The following is a 17,807-nucleotide window of genomic DNA, read 5'->3' on the forward strand; positions in this document are numbered from 1 at the left end:
GAGAGAGAGAGAGATAGAGATAGATATAGATATATAGATATAGATATTTATGTGTTTTTTGAATACGTATGAATACACAATCGGTGCTTTGGGAGGGAAATACTGTATAGGGACGGCTAGAGGACATTTTTCACACATTCTTCATTGCTACCATTCCTTTCATTACGCTGTTCCCTGTGTGAAAATGCCAAAGGCGTTGATGGGAAAAAGAGGGGCTCGCCTCTTTATTCTTTTCACCACTTTGCTCTGCTCTAGTTGCTACGGTGAAAGAAAAAAAAACAAAGGCGCGTTTGCACACTGTAATTACGGAGTTATCTGTAGATTTCAGATAATTATCAGTACTCAGTAAGTTGTGCGCGGGTTTTAGTTGACAATAATGACAGTTGGGGCATAGCCAGCTGTCTCTTCTCGTTCATTTAACAGACGGAGAGCCCTTTAACACCAGCAATTTTGGCTTTCAGTAACAAAACAAAGTTGAGACAAGGATGATGTTTCAGTACAGAAGTCGTCCCTTGGGTCTGGGAGCGCTAGGTTCCAAGAGCCCGACAGTTCGGTCCCAGGCCTCCCGCGGGTTGGGTCTCGGCCCTGCGGTCGCCGGGCGATCCGACAGTCGGGCTGGTACTAGTACCTCGGGTGATACGGAGTAAACCGTGTTGTTGTATTCTATATCTAAAGTAAAGACCAAGTGGGCAGGTAGCATGGTATCCAGTCAATCGTAGTTGGGGCATAGTAGTTGGGGCAGGCTAGCGTGAGTGTATTCTGGGCTCTAATAGTTTCCCCCCGCCCAGTACGATAGGCCGCTCGGTAGGAGTGTTACGCTAATAGAGATGGCACGCCAGGAGTAGCCTTGATTCCAGAACCATAGCACATTGGATCCCAGTGAGCACACAGGATAACTTGTACCTAGTGTGCAATAGGTCTGGCATCCAGACTAGCCGGGGAGTTGATTTGCCCCACCACGAATGGTGGTTCATCGCGAAATACCTACTGGGGAACCTAGCCGAGGCGGGCGGGGAAGAGCTCCTGTAGCCCCGAGGAAAACCCGCCTATGTTAAACCACGATAGGACCGGATACCAGGCTAGTGGGTACTCTCCAAGCAGAGGATGTGGGGGAATGATCGTTAGCTTTTTATAGATGGCCGGTGTTTTTGGTCGCTAATCCCACCTGGATACTGCATGGCCAATTTTTGCCACGGAGCGCGAAACCTTCTCTCTGTGGCAAAACTCCCTCGGCAGCAAATCGTCCCTCGCGGCCGCATATTACTCGCGTCGCTCAGAGAAAAATAACGCCGACGCCCAACAAGACTGCGAAGGAGGCTACTACTACAGGATAAAAACGGATATTACTTCCGCACGTTTCGAGTGACATCTTTAGCGTTACTTAATGAACTGGGAGAACAGGTTGGCACTAATCAGTGGAAATTGGTGTAAGGTCCGCGGCCGATCTTTCTGGTCATTTCTGTTTCTGTAAGAGTCTCTTACTCTCCAAGCAGAGGTTTGGGTTTTGGGGGTATTTTTAGCGTGTTTTTAGGCTTTTTTTTATCGGGGTTTCTCTTTTGCGCTGAATTTTTTTCCCCACCAAACCCAACACACGCTAAAAATACCCCCAAAACCCAAACCTCTGCTCGGAGAGTAAGAGTCTCTTACAGTATTTAGAGTTGAAGTTTAGAGTCCGGTCTGTTAACACGTTCCTTGAAGACTTTCAAACACATTAAAATGCATAGGCCAAATATCTGAAAACATCTTTAAGTTGTTCACTTGTTCAAATGTTCACTTAATGGAAAACTCGTGACACCCCCAAGGAGAGGCCCCTTAACAGCAATCTGAAAAGACAAAGATAATGTGGAGGGGCCAATTATCTGCATTCTTACCCTCAAGCAGATGCAGCCAGAGACAAAGGATTGGTCTGAAACCCCAGATGGACAGACAATGGTCGCTGTCACCTCTCAAAGAATATCTTAAGGGGCGCATTAATCATCATCTGTTTTCGCGTGCAGAGGACTGGTTTACACCAGAGATTTCTCTGGTTAGAGTGAAAGAAATCTCATCTATTATCCATGTAAAATAGAGGTATTGTTTTTGTTCTGTGTGTGTGTTTCTATAAATTTGTGGTCAGTATAATATATATATATATATATATATATATATATATATATATATATATGGATAGTGATGATATTTCGTATGTCGGTAGGTCCTAAGATGACAAAGGCCACAGTCAAGTATTGCTTTGCTTTATTGAGTTAAGTCGGGAAAGTTAGTCTTCAGTCACGGTTAGGTTGGCAGGAGTGGGTTGGTGGGAGCACTCGGACAGTAACCTGTCGTGGGTAGCTTGACACATCCTTTTTCTATCCTCTTAACTTGTCTATGTCTTAGTAACGTCGAAAAGTTAGTTAAAGAAAAAGATAGTTAACGAAAACTCTTGTTTCTCTTGGCTAGCTTTCCTCCTTTTTGATTTTGCTATACTCCAATTAAAAACGGATTGAATTCAAGTTTGCCTGGACCCTAGTGACAGCCTGCCTGAGTTGCAGTAATCTTGTCGAGTTGTTGGCCTCTGAGCTGTTCCGGACTCGCGCACACCAGCGACTGGTACACGGTGATGTTAGTCTCGGTGTGCAGCCATCTGTTGAAGCGCCACAAGTCACAGTCGCAATGCCACGGGTTGTCGGACAAAGTCACGGTCTTCAGCGTCTTGACGTGGCCGCTGAAATGGTCCGGTGTGAGGCTGACCAGGTTGTTGCTGTCCATGTAGATACTCTGGATGCTGTCGAGACCATTGAAGGCATCTTTAGACAGAACTGCCAACCCGAGTCCCTGTAAGTTGAGAAACTGTAAGTTTGGGAGGTTCGCAAACGCGTTGTCGTCGACCTGGCCTATAGGGTTATTAGACACAGAGAGCGAGCGAAGAGACTGGACATAGCGGAACGCTTGTGACGGGATCTCGCGAAGGTTGCAATGATCAAGGTCTATGCTTGTCAGTGAGTCATTCAGCGTGCCGGGCGCAAATGCTTCTGGGTGGATGGTAGCCAGGTTCGGGTTGTCTGCTATGATGAGAGTTGTTAACTTCTTCATGCTCGAAAACGCGTAGCCGGGAACGGCGGAAAACCGACCGTCCTGGACATGTAAGGTCTCGAGGTTGACCAAACTGTTAAAGGCGCTGTACGGATATTGGGAAGTCACTGGTGTGATCTGTAGGAATTTGAGTTTTTTCAGCGGCCCGAAGGCTCCGTCACCAAAAGAGTCGATTTTGTTAGAGACCAGGTCGAGTGCCTCTAGGTTGTCCAGTCCTGTAAATGCAGTGCTGATGAGAGAGTGAATCGCGTTCGTGCTCAAGTTGAGTAAAGTCACGGAGCCCAAACCGCTAAAGGCGCCACTTTCAATGAAGTCCACCTTGCCGAAAGGCATCATCAGATACTGAAGCTTGTCGAGACCGGGAAAGGCGTTGGGCGGGACGCGTGTGAAGTTGTTGTAGTACAGAACCAGACGGGTGGTGTCTGGTGGGAACTTTGGGATGGAGTCCAGCACGCCAAAGCACGTAACGGTGGAAAAACTACAGGAACAGCCCTTGGGGCAATCGCCATCAAACATGGTTACGTTGATTTCCCAATTATTTTTTACAAGTCTTTCATCATCTCTAGTACTGAGTCCATCTCTTTCGGGGCTGTGCTTGTACTGGGTTTTAGGCTGCTTCGTCACGTCTGTTTTGTCCAATGGCGTGCCGCGTTCCATATGGGTACGGTTTTCACGTGCCTCCAGGCCTCCATCAAGACTGACGTCACAGAGGGCAAAGGTCAGCGCCACGCCCACGAAAAACACCTGTAGCCACGCCATGTTCTCTGAGAAGAGTGTTAAACAAAGCAAGGCAATAAAGATCTTCATTCATTCATTCATTATCAATGGGGGTGACTAGCCTCTACCAGGCTTCAGAGACGGCTGGAAAGAGTAGAAATTTGCCTAGTAGGCGAATAATATGCCAGGGATTTGGACCGCCAGCAAAGGAATAGAGTTAAGCGGACCAACTCCTGTCTGTTTGGGCCAATTTCTACTCTTTCCAGCCATTTCTAAAGCCTGGTAGAGGTTAGTGTATTGCTACTGGTAGAAATTTCACTCCTTAGAATACAGAAAACCAAGTCGAACGAAGTATAGTTTGATCCACTATAGCTGTTATTATGGCCATTATAATTGAAAGGCATGTAAACATTTGACATGTAAACCTTTGAGGGATCGAAAAGATGTACTGAAACCCCCTCTCAGTTACGTAATGTAGTATAAGGTACAGTGTACACGTAACCAAGGATCACAATTTTCCCGGTAACATGCAAGAAATAGCGCTCACAAAATAGCAATCCTTACCATATATTCAAGCGACAACGCAAAGGTAGAACGGCCAGCTCAAATTTACCTTTGTACTGTACATCGATAAATAAACTAGTTTAGTCCCGTGACCATTACAGGTGTACGTGCATAAAGGTCAATGACCCGCCCTCACACTTTCTCCGTTTAAAATTGAAGACTTCTTGTTCGTCAAAACCGTTCGTATGATTATCGTACTGACTTTTAATAACGACGACATTCAATTTATTACAACAAAATATAAAAAGTTTGATTGAAAAGGAATGCCCATGATAAATATAAACTAAAATCATTCGTGAATGTCACACATTATATTAAGTACATGTAACTTAACATTAGAGGTTTATGTCCACGTTTACTTGTTATTAGTGACCTATCTTCACCCCGGGCAAGTGAGCAAAGTCCACCTCCTCACAGAAGGCACGTGAAGCGTACAGGTGTGGTCATGGCGGAGGCCGTACTCAGCCAGATTTCGGGCGACTTTCTGGAGTGTACGATCTGCCTGGAGCCCTACAAGGACCCCAAGATCCTGCCGTGTCTTCACACCTTCTGTAAGGACTGTCTGGATAAGTTTGTAGCGAAACAAGGTGAAGCGAAGGACAGGTTTCCGTGTCCAACATGTCGGATCGAAACTGTACTTCCGGAGGGCGGTGTCGCCGGGCTCAAAAACAACTTCTTTGTCCTGAGCTTGAGGGACACCGTCGACGCTCACAAGAGTTTGGTTAGCAAGGAGGATAACAAAGTGTCTTGTGATGTCTGTGAAGAAGAAGTGGCTACTTGTGGCTGTGTAGTGTGTGAAGAGTTCTTGTGTGACGAATGTACTCGTGCCCACAGTCGATTCAAACGAAACCGTGATCATGAAATCATCGGTGTGGCAGAGTTAAAAGAGCAGAAGATCACCAAGATGTCTTCAGTCAAGTCTACATCACTGCCAATGTGTCCAAAACATGAAGACGAGAAGCTGAAGTTCTACTGTGAGACGTGCCAGAGTCCCATCTGCCGGGACTGCACGGTAGTGCAGCACAAAGACCACAAGTACGGCTACCTGACAGACGTTGAGAGTGACGTCAGGGCAAAGATCAGAGAGAAACTGGAAGCTGCCAGGCCGAAAATTCAGGAATACCGAGACGCTGCAGGGCTTGTAGATGAGAAGCAGGCTGAACTGGACACAAAGAGTAAGAAAACTGCAGACGACATCGATGCAGCTGCGGAGGAAGAAATCAAGTACTACACTGGCCTTGTCAGACGCAAACAGACTGAACTGAAAGAAAAGTTAGCGGCCGTCACAGCAGCCCGTTCCAAGCAGCTCTCTGCTACAGCAGACAGTGTTGAGAGCACCTTAGGCTGTCTGTCTAGCACAGTGGACTTCTCACAGAAAGTCGTGGAGCATGGCAGTGACTTTGACGTCATGAACGTGTACTCTGACGTCACGGCCCGGCTCGAGTCTCTGCTGAAAGGTCCAACCCCGGACATTCCTGACGACATCAGTTACGTCAGGTTTGAGCCTAGAAAGGAAAAAGAGGAAAGGGAAATGATCCTTGGCGACATTGTCGGTACGTTGTACAGCATTATTTTTTAAAGAGTAAAAATACAAATTTCGATTTTGAAGGCACCCATGCCCAGGCAGACATTTGGACAAAAACCTCTCCACGTAAATCTACATCAAAGATCAAATACAACTAGTTACTTGAATAGATGGCATCCACTCCCGGAATGAAAAGAACATGGTAACTGGTATCCGTTATTTGAGATACTGACTTGAAATTTTCCTATGTTGTTTAGCCTGAACCATGTTTCTTGAATATCTGATGAACACTGTACCGTTTTTGTTTCCCTCTTAGACTCTTACTTCCGAACTGCCAAGTTGACCACCCTGGGCGCCAGCGGCCGTCTGGGCCCCACTACCCTGGGTACCCACTACAGGGGACAGGACCATGAACACCTGGTGACGCTACATGACGGGATACAACACTTCACTGTACCGGGGACGGGAACGTACAGCATAGAGGCAGCGGGTAGGGACGTTAGTTAATAGTATTAATGTAACTAATGTAAAGTTTGGTTTACTTAATTGATTAGCCATGCAGAAGTACATATTTGATTCGTCGAAGCCCAGCTTATAATAACTTTATGCTTGAATTGTTTTCTTTTTCGAGCAGTAGTCATTCAATAGTACTAATTGGCCAGAGAAGGTAGCCGGCCAGAAAAGCTCCAACTCCCCGCCTTGGCGGGTAAAAAGGGTATTAATTGGCCGGCTACCTTCTCTGGCCAATTAATACCCTTTTTAGGCCGATTTCTACGATTTATTCACCCCGCAAAGAAGTCTGGTGGAGACTACAATAGTCCGTGTCTCTTTAGATTTGTGTTCTGAAAGTGCCTGATATGTTTGATTGACAGGTGCTGCTGCAGGGTGGGGTGTGAAGAACCCGAAGTCCGCCCGAGGTGCCGTACTGAGGGGAACATTTAACCTCGAACAAGGTGCGACAATTCAATTGTTGGACATGTACTGGTTTAGTCTCTGTAACTTGAACTTCTGGACTGATTGTCTGTTAATTTGAAACTATGCAGCAATAAACACTTATCTTACCCTCTAGGTGACAAGCCTACTTGAGATCAGTGTTACAACATTGATATTATAGAGTACACACTGTCAGAAAGAAATGTTTTGATTAGGTACCTGCTTCCATTCTACTAGTAACTAACAAAGTAAAAGAAGAATTGACTAATTGACTAGTAAGGATCATTATTCTTCACCATGTTATCCAAGAAGGTGAGATGAGTACTAGTATATGGATACAAAATCTGATGTTCCTTTCTCAATACTGCAGGTGAAACTCTGAAGATTGTGGTGGGACAAGAAGGTGCTGCGAACAGGTCGAACTGGGGTGTAGGAGGAGGGGGCGGTACGTTTGTCACCAGGGGAGACAACACGCCACTCATTATCGCTGGGGGTGGGGGAGGGGCAGGGTGGCAACTACAGACTCATAACCCCCTGTGTGACGGGACTGTGTCCACTACTGGTAACAAGAGTTGTGGAAAACCTAGTTGTAGTGGAGGATCTAACGGACAGGGGGCGACAGAATGGAAGGAAGACTACATGGGTGGGGGAGGGGGAGGGCTGCTGACGGATGGAGGGAGTTCTAAACAGTTTGGAGGCGACAGTTATCATCATGGTGGGGAAGGAGGGAAGGCGTTTGTGAATGGCGGGGTTGGAGGGCGTGGGCAATGTTATAATGCTGATGGTGGGTTTGGTGGAGGGGGAGGAGGTTATGGGGCCGGTGGTGGAGGAGGTGGGGGAGGGGGGTACTCAGGGGGAGGCAGGGGAGAGGGTCGTAACCCAAATGGCGGAGGAGGAGGCGGTTCGTTTAACTCCGGTACTGACACGAGCGGTCAGGATGGGGCAAACGACGGACCCGGGTATGTGGTCATCACCAGACAGGTGTAGATACTGAAAAGTAACATTTGGAGTCACCATCTTAAGACTGTAGATTAACATGCTATCATATAACAAATGCAGACTATCCATAGAGCAGAAATGTTGATAGGCTTCTTTAGGAGCTCAGACAGACATAGTTACTGAGTAAGGACTTTGCATGTTTTAAGCCTGTGATATTCTCGCTTACTGTACCAGAATGAGAACTTAGCTGTACAATATGCAAGTTAGAAAGCCACACCCGAGTATGATCTACTTTGAAGGGGTAAGAGAATGGATATGCCCCATATAACATTAACAATCAGAGGTAACAGCAGAGAAACAACAGTTTCTACTTTGAAGAAGTTGTTTCGGACTGTCGGATCTAAGCAGACTGCCCTTGCTTGTTTTACTCTGTTGGCTATTGCAACAAAGCAAATATATACTTCAGGATGAAAGTTTGTATTCTTTTCCTAGCCTTCAATTCAAACATCAGGCAAATCGGCATATCTACTAACTCACCGGAATTCTTCATTGTCAACTAATGGAATTCAGCAAATACATGATTAAAGGATGGATGTCTTGTATTCGTTGTCTAGCGGCTTAACTTTTAAGTTTTAGTTAATCCTCTATGCTAAGATTTCAAAGTGGAATGGCTTTATCATCAAGGTACATTGACTTGTAATGTGTAATGAGCAGGTTACACTGACAATAGAGCCAACGTGCAGGCAAGCTTCACTCCATGTTTAAAGTTAAAACTTTTGGTCCAACACAAAAAAAGTTCTCTCACCTAGAGTTTTTGGCAGTCATTCTAGTCTTCCTCTGTAGACTGACCAAGTGAGGCTTGTCACGTGGCTTCTTTGAAGTGTGACGTCAACACTGGGTGAGATAACTTTTTTGTGTTGGACCAAAAGTGTTAACTTGAAACATGTAACTAGAAACATGTAACTACCAACACACAGATGAACTTTCATGATACGGTTCACTCCAGTTGTGTGGTATAATACAGCAGACATTAATTAACAGTAGAAGAAACGCTGTCACGACGTGTTGAAAAGAATAACAGGTTTTTAACGTATCACAACATATTTGGTACAAAGCATACATCGTTACACAGTTAATTTCAAACAACACAGTTGAAGGTCCGTTGTGGTACATCCTGGACACAACATAAAAACCAACCATGTAACTCACAGACAAGCTCTAGGTAGGTTGCACACTGTGATATTGTTTTTCCACTAGGTTGGATACAATGTCGTCTACCTGACTATCGAGAAAACATGTCAAATGCCATGGCAACACCAACTTGGCACATTCTTTGTTCTCCCACAGCAGAATCAAGTATTTTCTTTCTTCAGTTCATCTTTCTTTTTAAATCGTCGTCAAGCCTTGGAGGAAACTAATCATTTCATTAAGTTATATTTTTTGTCATATACCGATCATATAGCTGTGCTACAAATTCATGCATTGTTGATGCTTGTTGTCTGTAGCTTGGTCATTCTGCTCTATTTATACATACATTATCTGTTTTTTTTTCTCTTCTCTTCTTCTTCCTTGGCTACAGTTACTGGGTTTATACCGACACAACAGTGGCTGCTGCTTTAGTGCGTAGCTTTACCCCCAATGTACAAAACGTTTTCCCCAAAGCTAGGCTCTGTCATTACATAGTGCCAGCTTGGAATAGCCCCCGCCCACCCACCTAACCCAGTATACAGGTATCTACTGTGTGCTGTACATACTACATGTATAGGCCAACTGTTCAAATGCTTAGTATGTTGTCTACAGGACAGCGAATAGCCACGACACGGGCTTCACTATATATATTTATCAAGAGAACTGTTAGTTTGGCATCCCCAACCCCACCGTATGTGAAATGAGCCCGCTGTGCTATGCCCAAGGATATATTATCAAGCTTTATATTTCACTGGGTGACTTTTTGCGGAGTTACAAATCCTGTAACGCCCAATGTATTGCGCTTGTACATGTCTATTTGCCATATGCATATGTTAAGTCCTGTTTATGTAACTTTTACGAATACGTGTACAGCTACAATAAAGATAAAGCAACCTATCTGTTGTACATCAAAACAGAATCCACTACATAATTATGTATATTCGTCGAAAATATGCACGGAAGCCCTCTTTTTATTCGAGGGAAAGATGATGTCAGTAGTTTTATTTACCTAGTTGGGTCTCCGCTGAAACCTGATGCTTTTATAAACAGTGACCCTGTGTTGAACAGAAGTTCAAAGTTCATCTGTAACGGTATCTCACCTGAAGCGTACAGGTGCACGTAGTCATGGCGGAGGCCGTACTCAGCCAGATTTCGGGCGACTTTCTGGAGTGTACGATCTGCCTGGAGCCCTATAAGGACCCCAAGATCCTGCCGTGTCTTCACACCTTCTGTAAGGACTGTCTGGGGAAGTTTGTAGCGAAACAAGGTGAGGCGAAGGACAAGTTTCCGTGTCCAACATGTCGGATCGAAACTGTACTTCCGGAGGGCGGTGTCGCCGGGCTCAAAAACAACTTCTTTGTCCTGAGCTTGAGAGACACCGTCGACGCTCACAAGAGTTTGGTTAGCAAGGAGGATGACAAATTGCCTTGTAACTGCGAAGAACATGTGGCTAATTTCGGATGTGTCGTCTGTGAAGAGTTCTTGTGTGACGAATGTGCTCGAGTCCACCGTCGTGCCAAGCGTACGCGTGGTCATGAAGTCATCGGCGTGGCAGAGTTAAAAGAGCAGCTGATCACAAAAACACCCTCAGTAAACTCAAGATCTCTGCCTATGTGTCCAAAACATGAAGACGAGAAGCTTAAGTTCTACTGTGAGACGTGCCAGAGTCCCATCTGCCGAGACTGCACGGTACTGCAGCACAAAGACCACAAGTACGGCTACCTGACAGACATTGTGAGTGACGTTAGGGCAAAGATCAAAGGCAAACTGGAAGCTACCAGGCCAAAAATTCAGGAATACCGAGACGCTGCAGGGATCGTAGCTAATAAGCAAGCAGAACTGGACACCAGGAGCAAGAAAGCTGCAGACGACATCGATGCAGCTGCGGAGGAAGAGATCAAGTACTACACTGGCCTTGTCAGACGCAAGCAGACTGAACTGAAAGAAAAGTTAGCGGCCGTCACAGCAGCCCGTTCCAAGCAGCTCTCTGCTACAGCAGACAGTGTTGAGAGCACCTTAGGCTGTCTGTCCAGCACAGTGGACTTCTCACAGAAAGTCGTGGAGCATGGCAGTGACTTTGACGTCATGAACGTGCACTCTGACGTAACGGCCCGGCTGGAGTCTCTGCTGAAAGGTCCAACCCCGGACATTCCTGACGACATCAGTTACGTCAGGTTTGATCCTAGGACGGAAAGGGAGGAAAGGGAAATGATCCTTGGCGACATTGTCGGTACGTTGTTCAGCATTATTTTTTAAAGAGTAAAAATACAAATTTCGATTTTGAAGGCACCCATGCCCAGGCAGACATTTTGACAAAAACCTCTCCATATAAACCTACATCAAATACATGTAGTTACTTGAAAAAGTTGAATAGATGGCATCCACTCACGGAATGAAAAGAAGAACATGGTAACTGGTATCCGTTCTTAGAGATACTGACTTGAAATTTTCCTATGTTGTTTAGCCTGAACCAAGGTTCTCGAATATCTGATGAACACTGTACCGTTTTTGTTTCCCTCTTAGACTCTTACTTCCGAACTGCCAAGTTGACCACCCTGGGCGCCAGCGGCCGTCTGGGCCCCACTACCCTGGGTACCCACTACAGGGGACAGGACCATGAACACCTGGTGACGCTACATGACGGGATACAACACTTCACTGTACCGCGGACGGGAACGTACAGCATAGAGGCAGCGGGTAGGGACTTTTATTTAATAGTAAATGTAACTAATGTAAAGTTTGGTTTACTTAATTAGTCATACAGAAATACATATTTGATTCGTTGAAGCCCAGCTTATAATAACTTTATGCTTGAATTGTTTTCTCTTTCGTACAGTAGTCATTCAATAGTCCGTGTCTCTTTAGATTTGTGTTCTGAAAGTGCCTGACGTGTTTGATTGACAGGTGCTGCTGCAGGGTGGGGTGTGGGAAACCCGAAGTCCGCCCGAGGACGGGGTGCCGTACTGAGGAGAACATTTAACCTCAAACAAGGTGCGACAATTCAACTGAAGGAGATGTGCTGGTTTAGTCTTAACTTGAAACTGTGCAGCGGTTAACACGTATATAACCATCTAGGTGACACCCAACATTAGAACAGTGTTACAACATTGGCATTATAGAGAGTACACAGAAAGAAATATTTGGAATAGTTATCTGATTCCATTGTACTAGTAAGTAACTAAAATTGTAAAAGAAAAAATAAGTATATAGGAAAATTGTTATTCTTTTCCATGTTAATCCAAAAAGATGGATAAGTATATGATAAGTTCATTAAGTAATGGATACAAAATCTGATGTTCCTTTCTCAATACTGCAGGGGAAACTCTGAAGATCCTGGTGGGACAAGAAGGTGCTGAGAACAAGAGGAGCTGGGATGTAGGAGGAGGGGGCGGTACATTTGTCACCAGGGGAGACAACACGCCACTCATTATCGCAGGGGGTGGGGGAGGGGCAGGGTATGGACTACAGACCCATAACCCCCTGTGTGACGGGACTGTGTCCACTACTGGTAACAAGAGTTGTGGAGGAACTGGTTGTAGTGGAGGATCTAACGGACAGGGGGCGACAGAATGGAAGGGTGAATGGATGGGTGGGGGAGGGGGAGGGCTGCTGACGGATGGAGGGAGTTCTAAACAGTTTGGAGGCAACAGTTGTCAGCATGGTGGGGAAGGTGGGAAGGCGTTTGCGAATGGTGGGGTTGGAGGGCGTGGGGCATGTAATAATGCTGATGGTGGGTTTGGTGGAGGGGGAGGGGGTCGTGGGTCTGGTGGTGGAGGAGGTGGGGGAGGGGGGTACTCAGGGGGAGGCAGGGGAGAGAGTCAAGACTCAAATGGCGGAGGAGGAGGCGGTTCGTTTAACTCCGGTACTGACACGAGCGGTCAGGATGGGGCAAACGACGGACCCGGGTATGTGGTCATCACCAGACAGGTGTAGACATTGTAAGATAGCACTTGATAGAAAATCTATATGATAACATATTACAAAGCCTAAACTACCCATAGAAAGTTTTTATAAGCCACTTGAGCAGCTTAGGCAGTAGAAAGGACTTAACATTGCAGAATGTGCAAGTCAGAATGACCCAAATATTGTCTACTTGGTAAGAGAATGGATATGCCTAGTATAATAGTATTCAAAAACTCATTGTTTCCTAGAACTACATGTATCACTGAGTGATATTCGCTGTCACTAAGTACAGTAGCGGTATTACCATTTAAACAATGTTAAGAGTTAGATGTTCAAAGGTTGGGTGTAACAAGTCGTTCGGTGTAATGTAGCTAACTGCCGCCGCTCTGCGTGTCTGCGAAGCTGGTGTGTAACCAATTATACAATAAATTTATACAATTATACAATATTACTTTTTAGACACGTTAAAATATGAAAGACCAACATTATTTCTGTTGCTTTATACTTAAGTTGTTATGATGCAGCGGCTTTATTTTTTTTACGTGTATGGAACTAAGAAGCATTTAAAAATGTGAAACTGGAATGAAAGATGAAATAAAAAATATGCCGTCGATGGATAATCTGTTAAATCAAATTTTTAACAGTCGAAAAGCTGAAAGCGGCAGACATAGCAGTAACAGGGCTTCAATTTCAGACTGGTAATGAATAGCAGCCAAAAGCAGCCACTTTCAAAGTTTTAGATCATCCTCTCTCCTAAATTATGAAAGTGGAATGGCTTTTTTATTATCAAGGTACATGGACTTATAATGTGTAAATAAGCAGGTTACATTGACAATAGAGCCAACGTGCAGGCAAGGTTCACTCCATGTTTAAAGTTAAAAAAACTTTTGGTCCAACACAAAAAAAAAGTTCTCTCACCTAGAGCTTTTGACCAGTCACTCTGGTCTTCCTCAGTAGACTGACCCAGTTAGGCTTGTCACGTGGCTTCTTTGAAGTGTGACGTTAACACTAGGTGAGAGAACTTTTTTGTGTTGGACCAAAAGTGATACGGTTCACTCCAGTTGTGTGGTATAATACAGCAGACATTAATTAACAGTAGAAGAAATGCCGTCACGATGTGTTGAAAAGAATAACAGGTTTTTAACGTATCACAACATATTTGGTACAAAGCATACATCGTTACACAGTTAATTTCAAACAACACAGTGGAAGGTCCGTTGTGGTACATCCGGGACACAACATAAAAACCAACCATTAACTCACAGACAAGCTCTAGGTAGGTTGCACACTGTGATATTGTTTTTCCACTAGGTTGGATACAATGTCGTCTACCTGACTATTGAGAAAACATGTCAAATGCCATGGCAACACCAACTTGGCACATTCTTTGTTCTCCCACAGCAGAATCAAGTATTTTCTTTCTCAGTTCATCTTTCGTTTTAAATCGTCGTCAAGCCTTGGAGGAAACTAATCATTTCATTAAGTTATATTTTTTGTCATATACCGATCATATAGCTGTGCTACAAATTCATGCATTGTTGATGCTTGTTGTCTGTAGCTTGGTCATTCTGCTCTATTTATACATACATTATCTGTTTTTTTCTTCTCTTCTCTTCTTCTTCCTTGGCTACAGTTACTGGGTTTATACCGACACAACAGTGGCTGCTGCTTTAGTGCGTAGCTTTACCCCCAATGTACAAAACGTTTTCCCCAAAGCCAGGCTCTGTCATTACATAGTGCCAGCTTGGAATAGCCCCCGCCCGCCCACCTAACCCATTTTACAGGTACCTACTGTGTGCTGTACACACTACATGTATAGGCCAACTGTTCAAATGCTTAGTATGTTGTCTACAGGACAGCATATAGCCACGATACGGGCTTCACTATATATATATATATTTTATCAAGAGAACTGTTAGCTTGGCATCCCCAACCCCACCGTATGTGAAATGAGCCCGCTGTGCTATGCCCAAGGGTATATTATCAAGCTTTACATTTCACTGGGTGACTTTTTGCGGAGTTACAAATCCTGTAACGCCCAATGTATTGCGCTTGTACATGTCTATTTGCCATATGTATATGTTAAGTCCTGATTATGTAACTTTTACGAATACGTGTACAGCTACAATAAAGATAAAGCAACCTATCTATTGTACATCAAAACAGAATCCACTACATGGTTATGTATATTCGTCGAAAATATGCACGGAAGCCCTCTTTTTATTTGAGGGAAAGATGATGTCAGTAGTTTTATTTACCTAGTCGGGTCTCCGCTGAAACCTGATGCTTTTATAAACAGTGACCCTGTCCTGAACAGAAGTTCAAAGTTCACCTGTAACGCCGGCTCACCTGAAGCGTGCAGGTGTCATGGCGGAGGCCGTACTCAGACAGATTTCCGGCGACTTTCTGGAGTGTACGATCTGCCTGGAGCCCTACAAGGACCCAAAGATCCTGCCGTGTCTTCACACCTTCTGTAAGGACTGTCTGGAGAAGTTTGTAGCGAAACAAGGTGAGGCGAAGGACAGATTTCCGTGTCCAACATGTCGGATCGAAACTGTACTTCCGGAGGGCGGTGTCGCCGGGCTCAAAAACAACTTCTTTGTTCTGAGCTTGAGGGACACCGTCGACGCTCACAAGAGTTTGGTTAGCAAGGAGGATGACAAAGTGCCTTGTAACTGCGAAGAACATGTGGCTAATTTCGGCTGTGTTGTGTGTGAAGAGTTTTTGTGTGACGAATGTGCTCGGGTCCACCGTCGTGCCAAACGTACACGTGACCATGAAGTCATCGGCGTGGCGGAATTAAAAGAGCAACTGATCACCAAGACGTCATCAGGCAGGTCGACATCACTGCCGATGTGTCCAAAACATGAAGACGAGAAGCTGAAGTTCTACTGTGAGACGTGCCAGAGTCCCATCTGCCGAGACTGCACGGTACTGCAGCACAAAGACCACAAGTACGGCTTACTGGCAGACGTTGTGAGTGACGTCAGGGCAAAGATCAAAGGCAACCTGGAAGCTGCCAGGTCGACAATTGAGGAATTCCGAGACGCTGCAAGTGTCGCAGCTAATAAGCAAGCAGAACTGGACACCAGGAGTAAGAAAGCTGCAGACGACATCGATGCAGCTGCGGAGGAAGAGATCAAGTACTACACTTGCCTTGTAAGACGCAAGCAGACTGAACTGAAAGAAAAGTTAGCGGCCGTCACAGCAGCCCGTTCCAAGCAGCTCTCTGCTACAGCAGACAGTGTTGAGAGCACCTTAGGCTGTCTGTCCAGCACAGTGGACTTCTCACAAAAAGTCGTGGAGCATGGCAGTGACTTTGACGTCATGAACGTGTACTCTGACGTCACGGCCCGGCTCGAGTCTCTGCTGAAAGGTCCAACCCCGGACATTCCTGACGACATCAGTTACGTCAGGTTTGATCCCAAGACGAAAAGGAAAAAAAAGGAAATCATCCTTGGTGACATCGTCGGTAAGGTCATTACTTCATATTGTAACCTACGACGTTCTAAAGTATTTCTTTATTGCTAAATTTCCTGCCATGAATTAATAGCTGTATAGAAAAAAAAACTTGGATATATGTAAATAGATACTTGTTGAGTGTAGTCTTGTTGTAATCGTGTGGGTGCGCATTATTTCGACGCTACCATTTTTTGCTTTAAAGTGATTATACCAACCAGGTAATATCTACATACCGTAGTACATGTACCGTACGTTTAGGGACCTTTCAGATCCTATCATTCATAAGTACAATATTTATTAAACAAACCGACGGTCTTTTTGCCAGATCACCTACCATGTTATAAGTTGACCACCCTGGGCGCCAGCGGCCGTCTGGGCCCCACTACCCTGGGTACCCACTACAGGGGACAGGACCATGAACACCTGGTGACGCTACATGACGGGATACAACACTTCACTGTACCGGGGACGGGAACGTACAGCATAGAGGCAGCGGGTAGGGACGTTTAGCTTATAGTAAATGTAACTGGTGTAAAGTTTGGTGTACTTCATTAAGCACACGTGCACATGGAAATAAGTATTTGGTGCGTTTAATATTACCAAAATAATTTGAAGCCCATAACTTTTTGCTTAAATTGTTTCCTCTTTCGTGCTGTAGTGATTCAATAGTCCCTGTTTCTTTAGATTTGTGTACTGAATTGAAGTGCCTGACGTGTTTGATTGACAGGTGCTGCTGCAGGATGGGGTCAGCACAACCCGACGTCCGCCCGAGGACGGGGTGCCGTACTGAGGGGAACATTCAACCTCAAACAAGGTGCGACACTTCAGCTGTTATACATGTGGTCGTTTTAATATTTCTTGGCCTGTTTATGTGAAACACACAATTTCCTTTCACCACCTGGGTGACAAGTTGAATGTAGAACACTGGGTATCAAATTACAACTTCCACTAAGATTTGTTTGGAAATTTTGGAAGAAATCGTGTGCTTCAAGATATACAGATAGATATAAAAATAAAGATAGATAGAGAATAAAGAATAGATGAAAACTCTGATGTTCCTTTTCCAACACTGCAGGTGAAACTCTGAAGATTCTGGTGGGACAAGAAGGTGCTGAGAACAGAGGAAACTGGAGTGTAGGAGGAGGGGGTGGTACATTTGTCACCAGGGGAGACAACACACCACTCATTATCGCTGGGGGTGGGGGAGGGGCGGGGTGGGGACTACAGACCCATAACCCCCTGTGTGACGGGACTGTGTCCACTACTGGTAACAAGGCTTGTGGGGGAACTGGTTGTAGTGGAGGATCTAACGGACAGGGGGCGACAGAATGGAAGGATAACGGCATGGGTGGGGGAGGGGAGGCTGCTGACGGATGGAGGGAGTTCTAAATGGTTTGGAGGCGACAGTTGTAAGACTGGTGGGGAAGGTGGGAAGGCGTTTGTAAATGGCGGGATAGGAGGGCGTGGGGTACAAAATAATGCTGATGGTGGGTTTGGTGGAGGG

General features: G+C 45.2%; 3 protein-coding genes across 4 annotated transcripts in view; 1 reads left to right on the forward strand and 2 right to left on the reverse strand.

Annotated features, from left to right (window-relative positions):
- Positions 1-563, reverse strand: part of LOC109488037 — a 2,027-nt gene extending 1,464 nt beyond the window's left edge. The window contains exon 1 of the mRNA XM_019792178.1: positions 501-563. The gene's annotated coding sequence lies outside the window, so the exon portion shown is untranslated. The remainder of the gene's footprint in view (positions 1-500) is intronic.
- Positions 564-2,440: 1,877 nt separating this feature from the next.
- The window catches only part of LOC109488104 (chondroadherin-like protein), a 33,391-nt gene continuing 18,024 nt past the window's right edge, over positions 2,441-17,807 (reverse strand). Inside the window, exons 1-2 of one of the 2 annotated variants that reach the window (XM_019792262.1) lie at positions 4,354-4,402; positions 2,441-3,836 (exon numbers count right to left, since the gene is read on the reverse strand). In XM_019792262.1, coding sequence (XP_019647821.1) covers positions 2,506-3,831 — 1,326 coding nt within the window. In that variant the 5' untranslated portion in view covers positions 3,832-3,836; positions 4,354-4,402 and the 3' untranslated portion in view covers positions 2,441-2,505. Of the gene's footprint in view, positions 3,837-4,353; positions 4,403-17,807 lie in introns of those variants that run through there. The other variant, XM_019792261.1, reaches the window with a different exon arrangement.
- LOC109488024 overlaps positions 4,784-17,807 on the forward strand; it is a 29,419-nt gene continuing 16,395 nt past the window's right edge. Inside the window, 9 exon segments of the mRNA XM_019792164.1 lie at positions 4,784-5,906; positions 6,195-6,368; positions 11,462-11,635; positions 11,855-11,929; positions 12,255-12,716; positions 15,159-16,313; positions 16,629-16,799; positions 17,031-17,117; positions 17,379-17,651. Coding sequence (XP_019647723.1) covers positions 4,799-5,906; positions 6,195-6,368; positions 11,462-11,635; positions 11,855-11,929; positions 12,255-12,716; positions 15,159-16,313; positions 16,629-16,799; positions 17,031-17,117; positions 17,379-17,651 — 3,679 coding nt within the window. The 5' untranslated portion in view covers positions 4,784-4,798.

The sequence above is a fragment of the Branchiostoma belcheri genome, unplaced genomic scaffold, assembly GCF_001625305.1.
Source record: "Branchiostoma belcheri isolate BF01 breed outbred unplaced genomic scaffold, Haploidv18h27 scaffold91, whole genome shotgun sequence".
In the NCBI taxonomy this organism is placed as follows: Eukaryota; Metazoa; Chordata; class Leptocardii; order Amphioxiformes; family Branchiostomatidae; genus Branchiostoma; species Branchiostoma belcheri.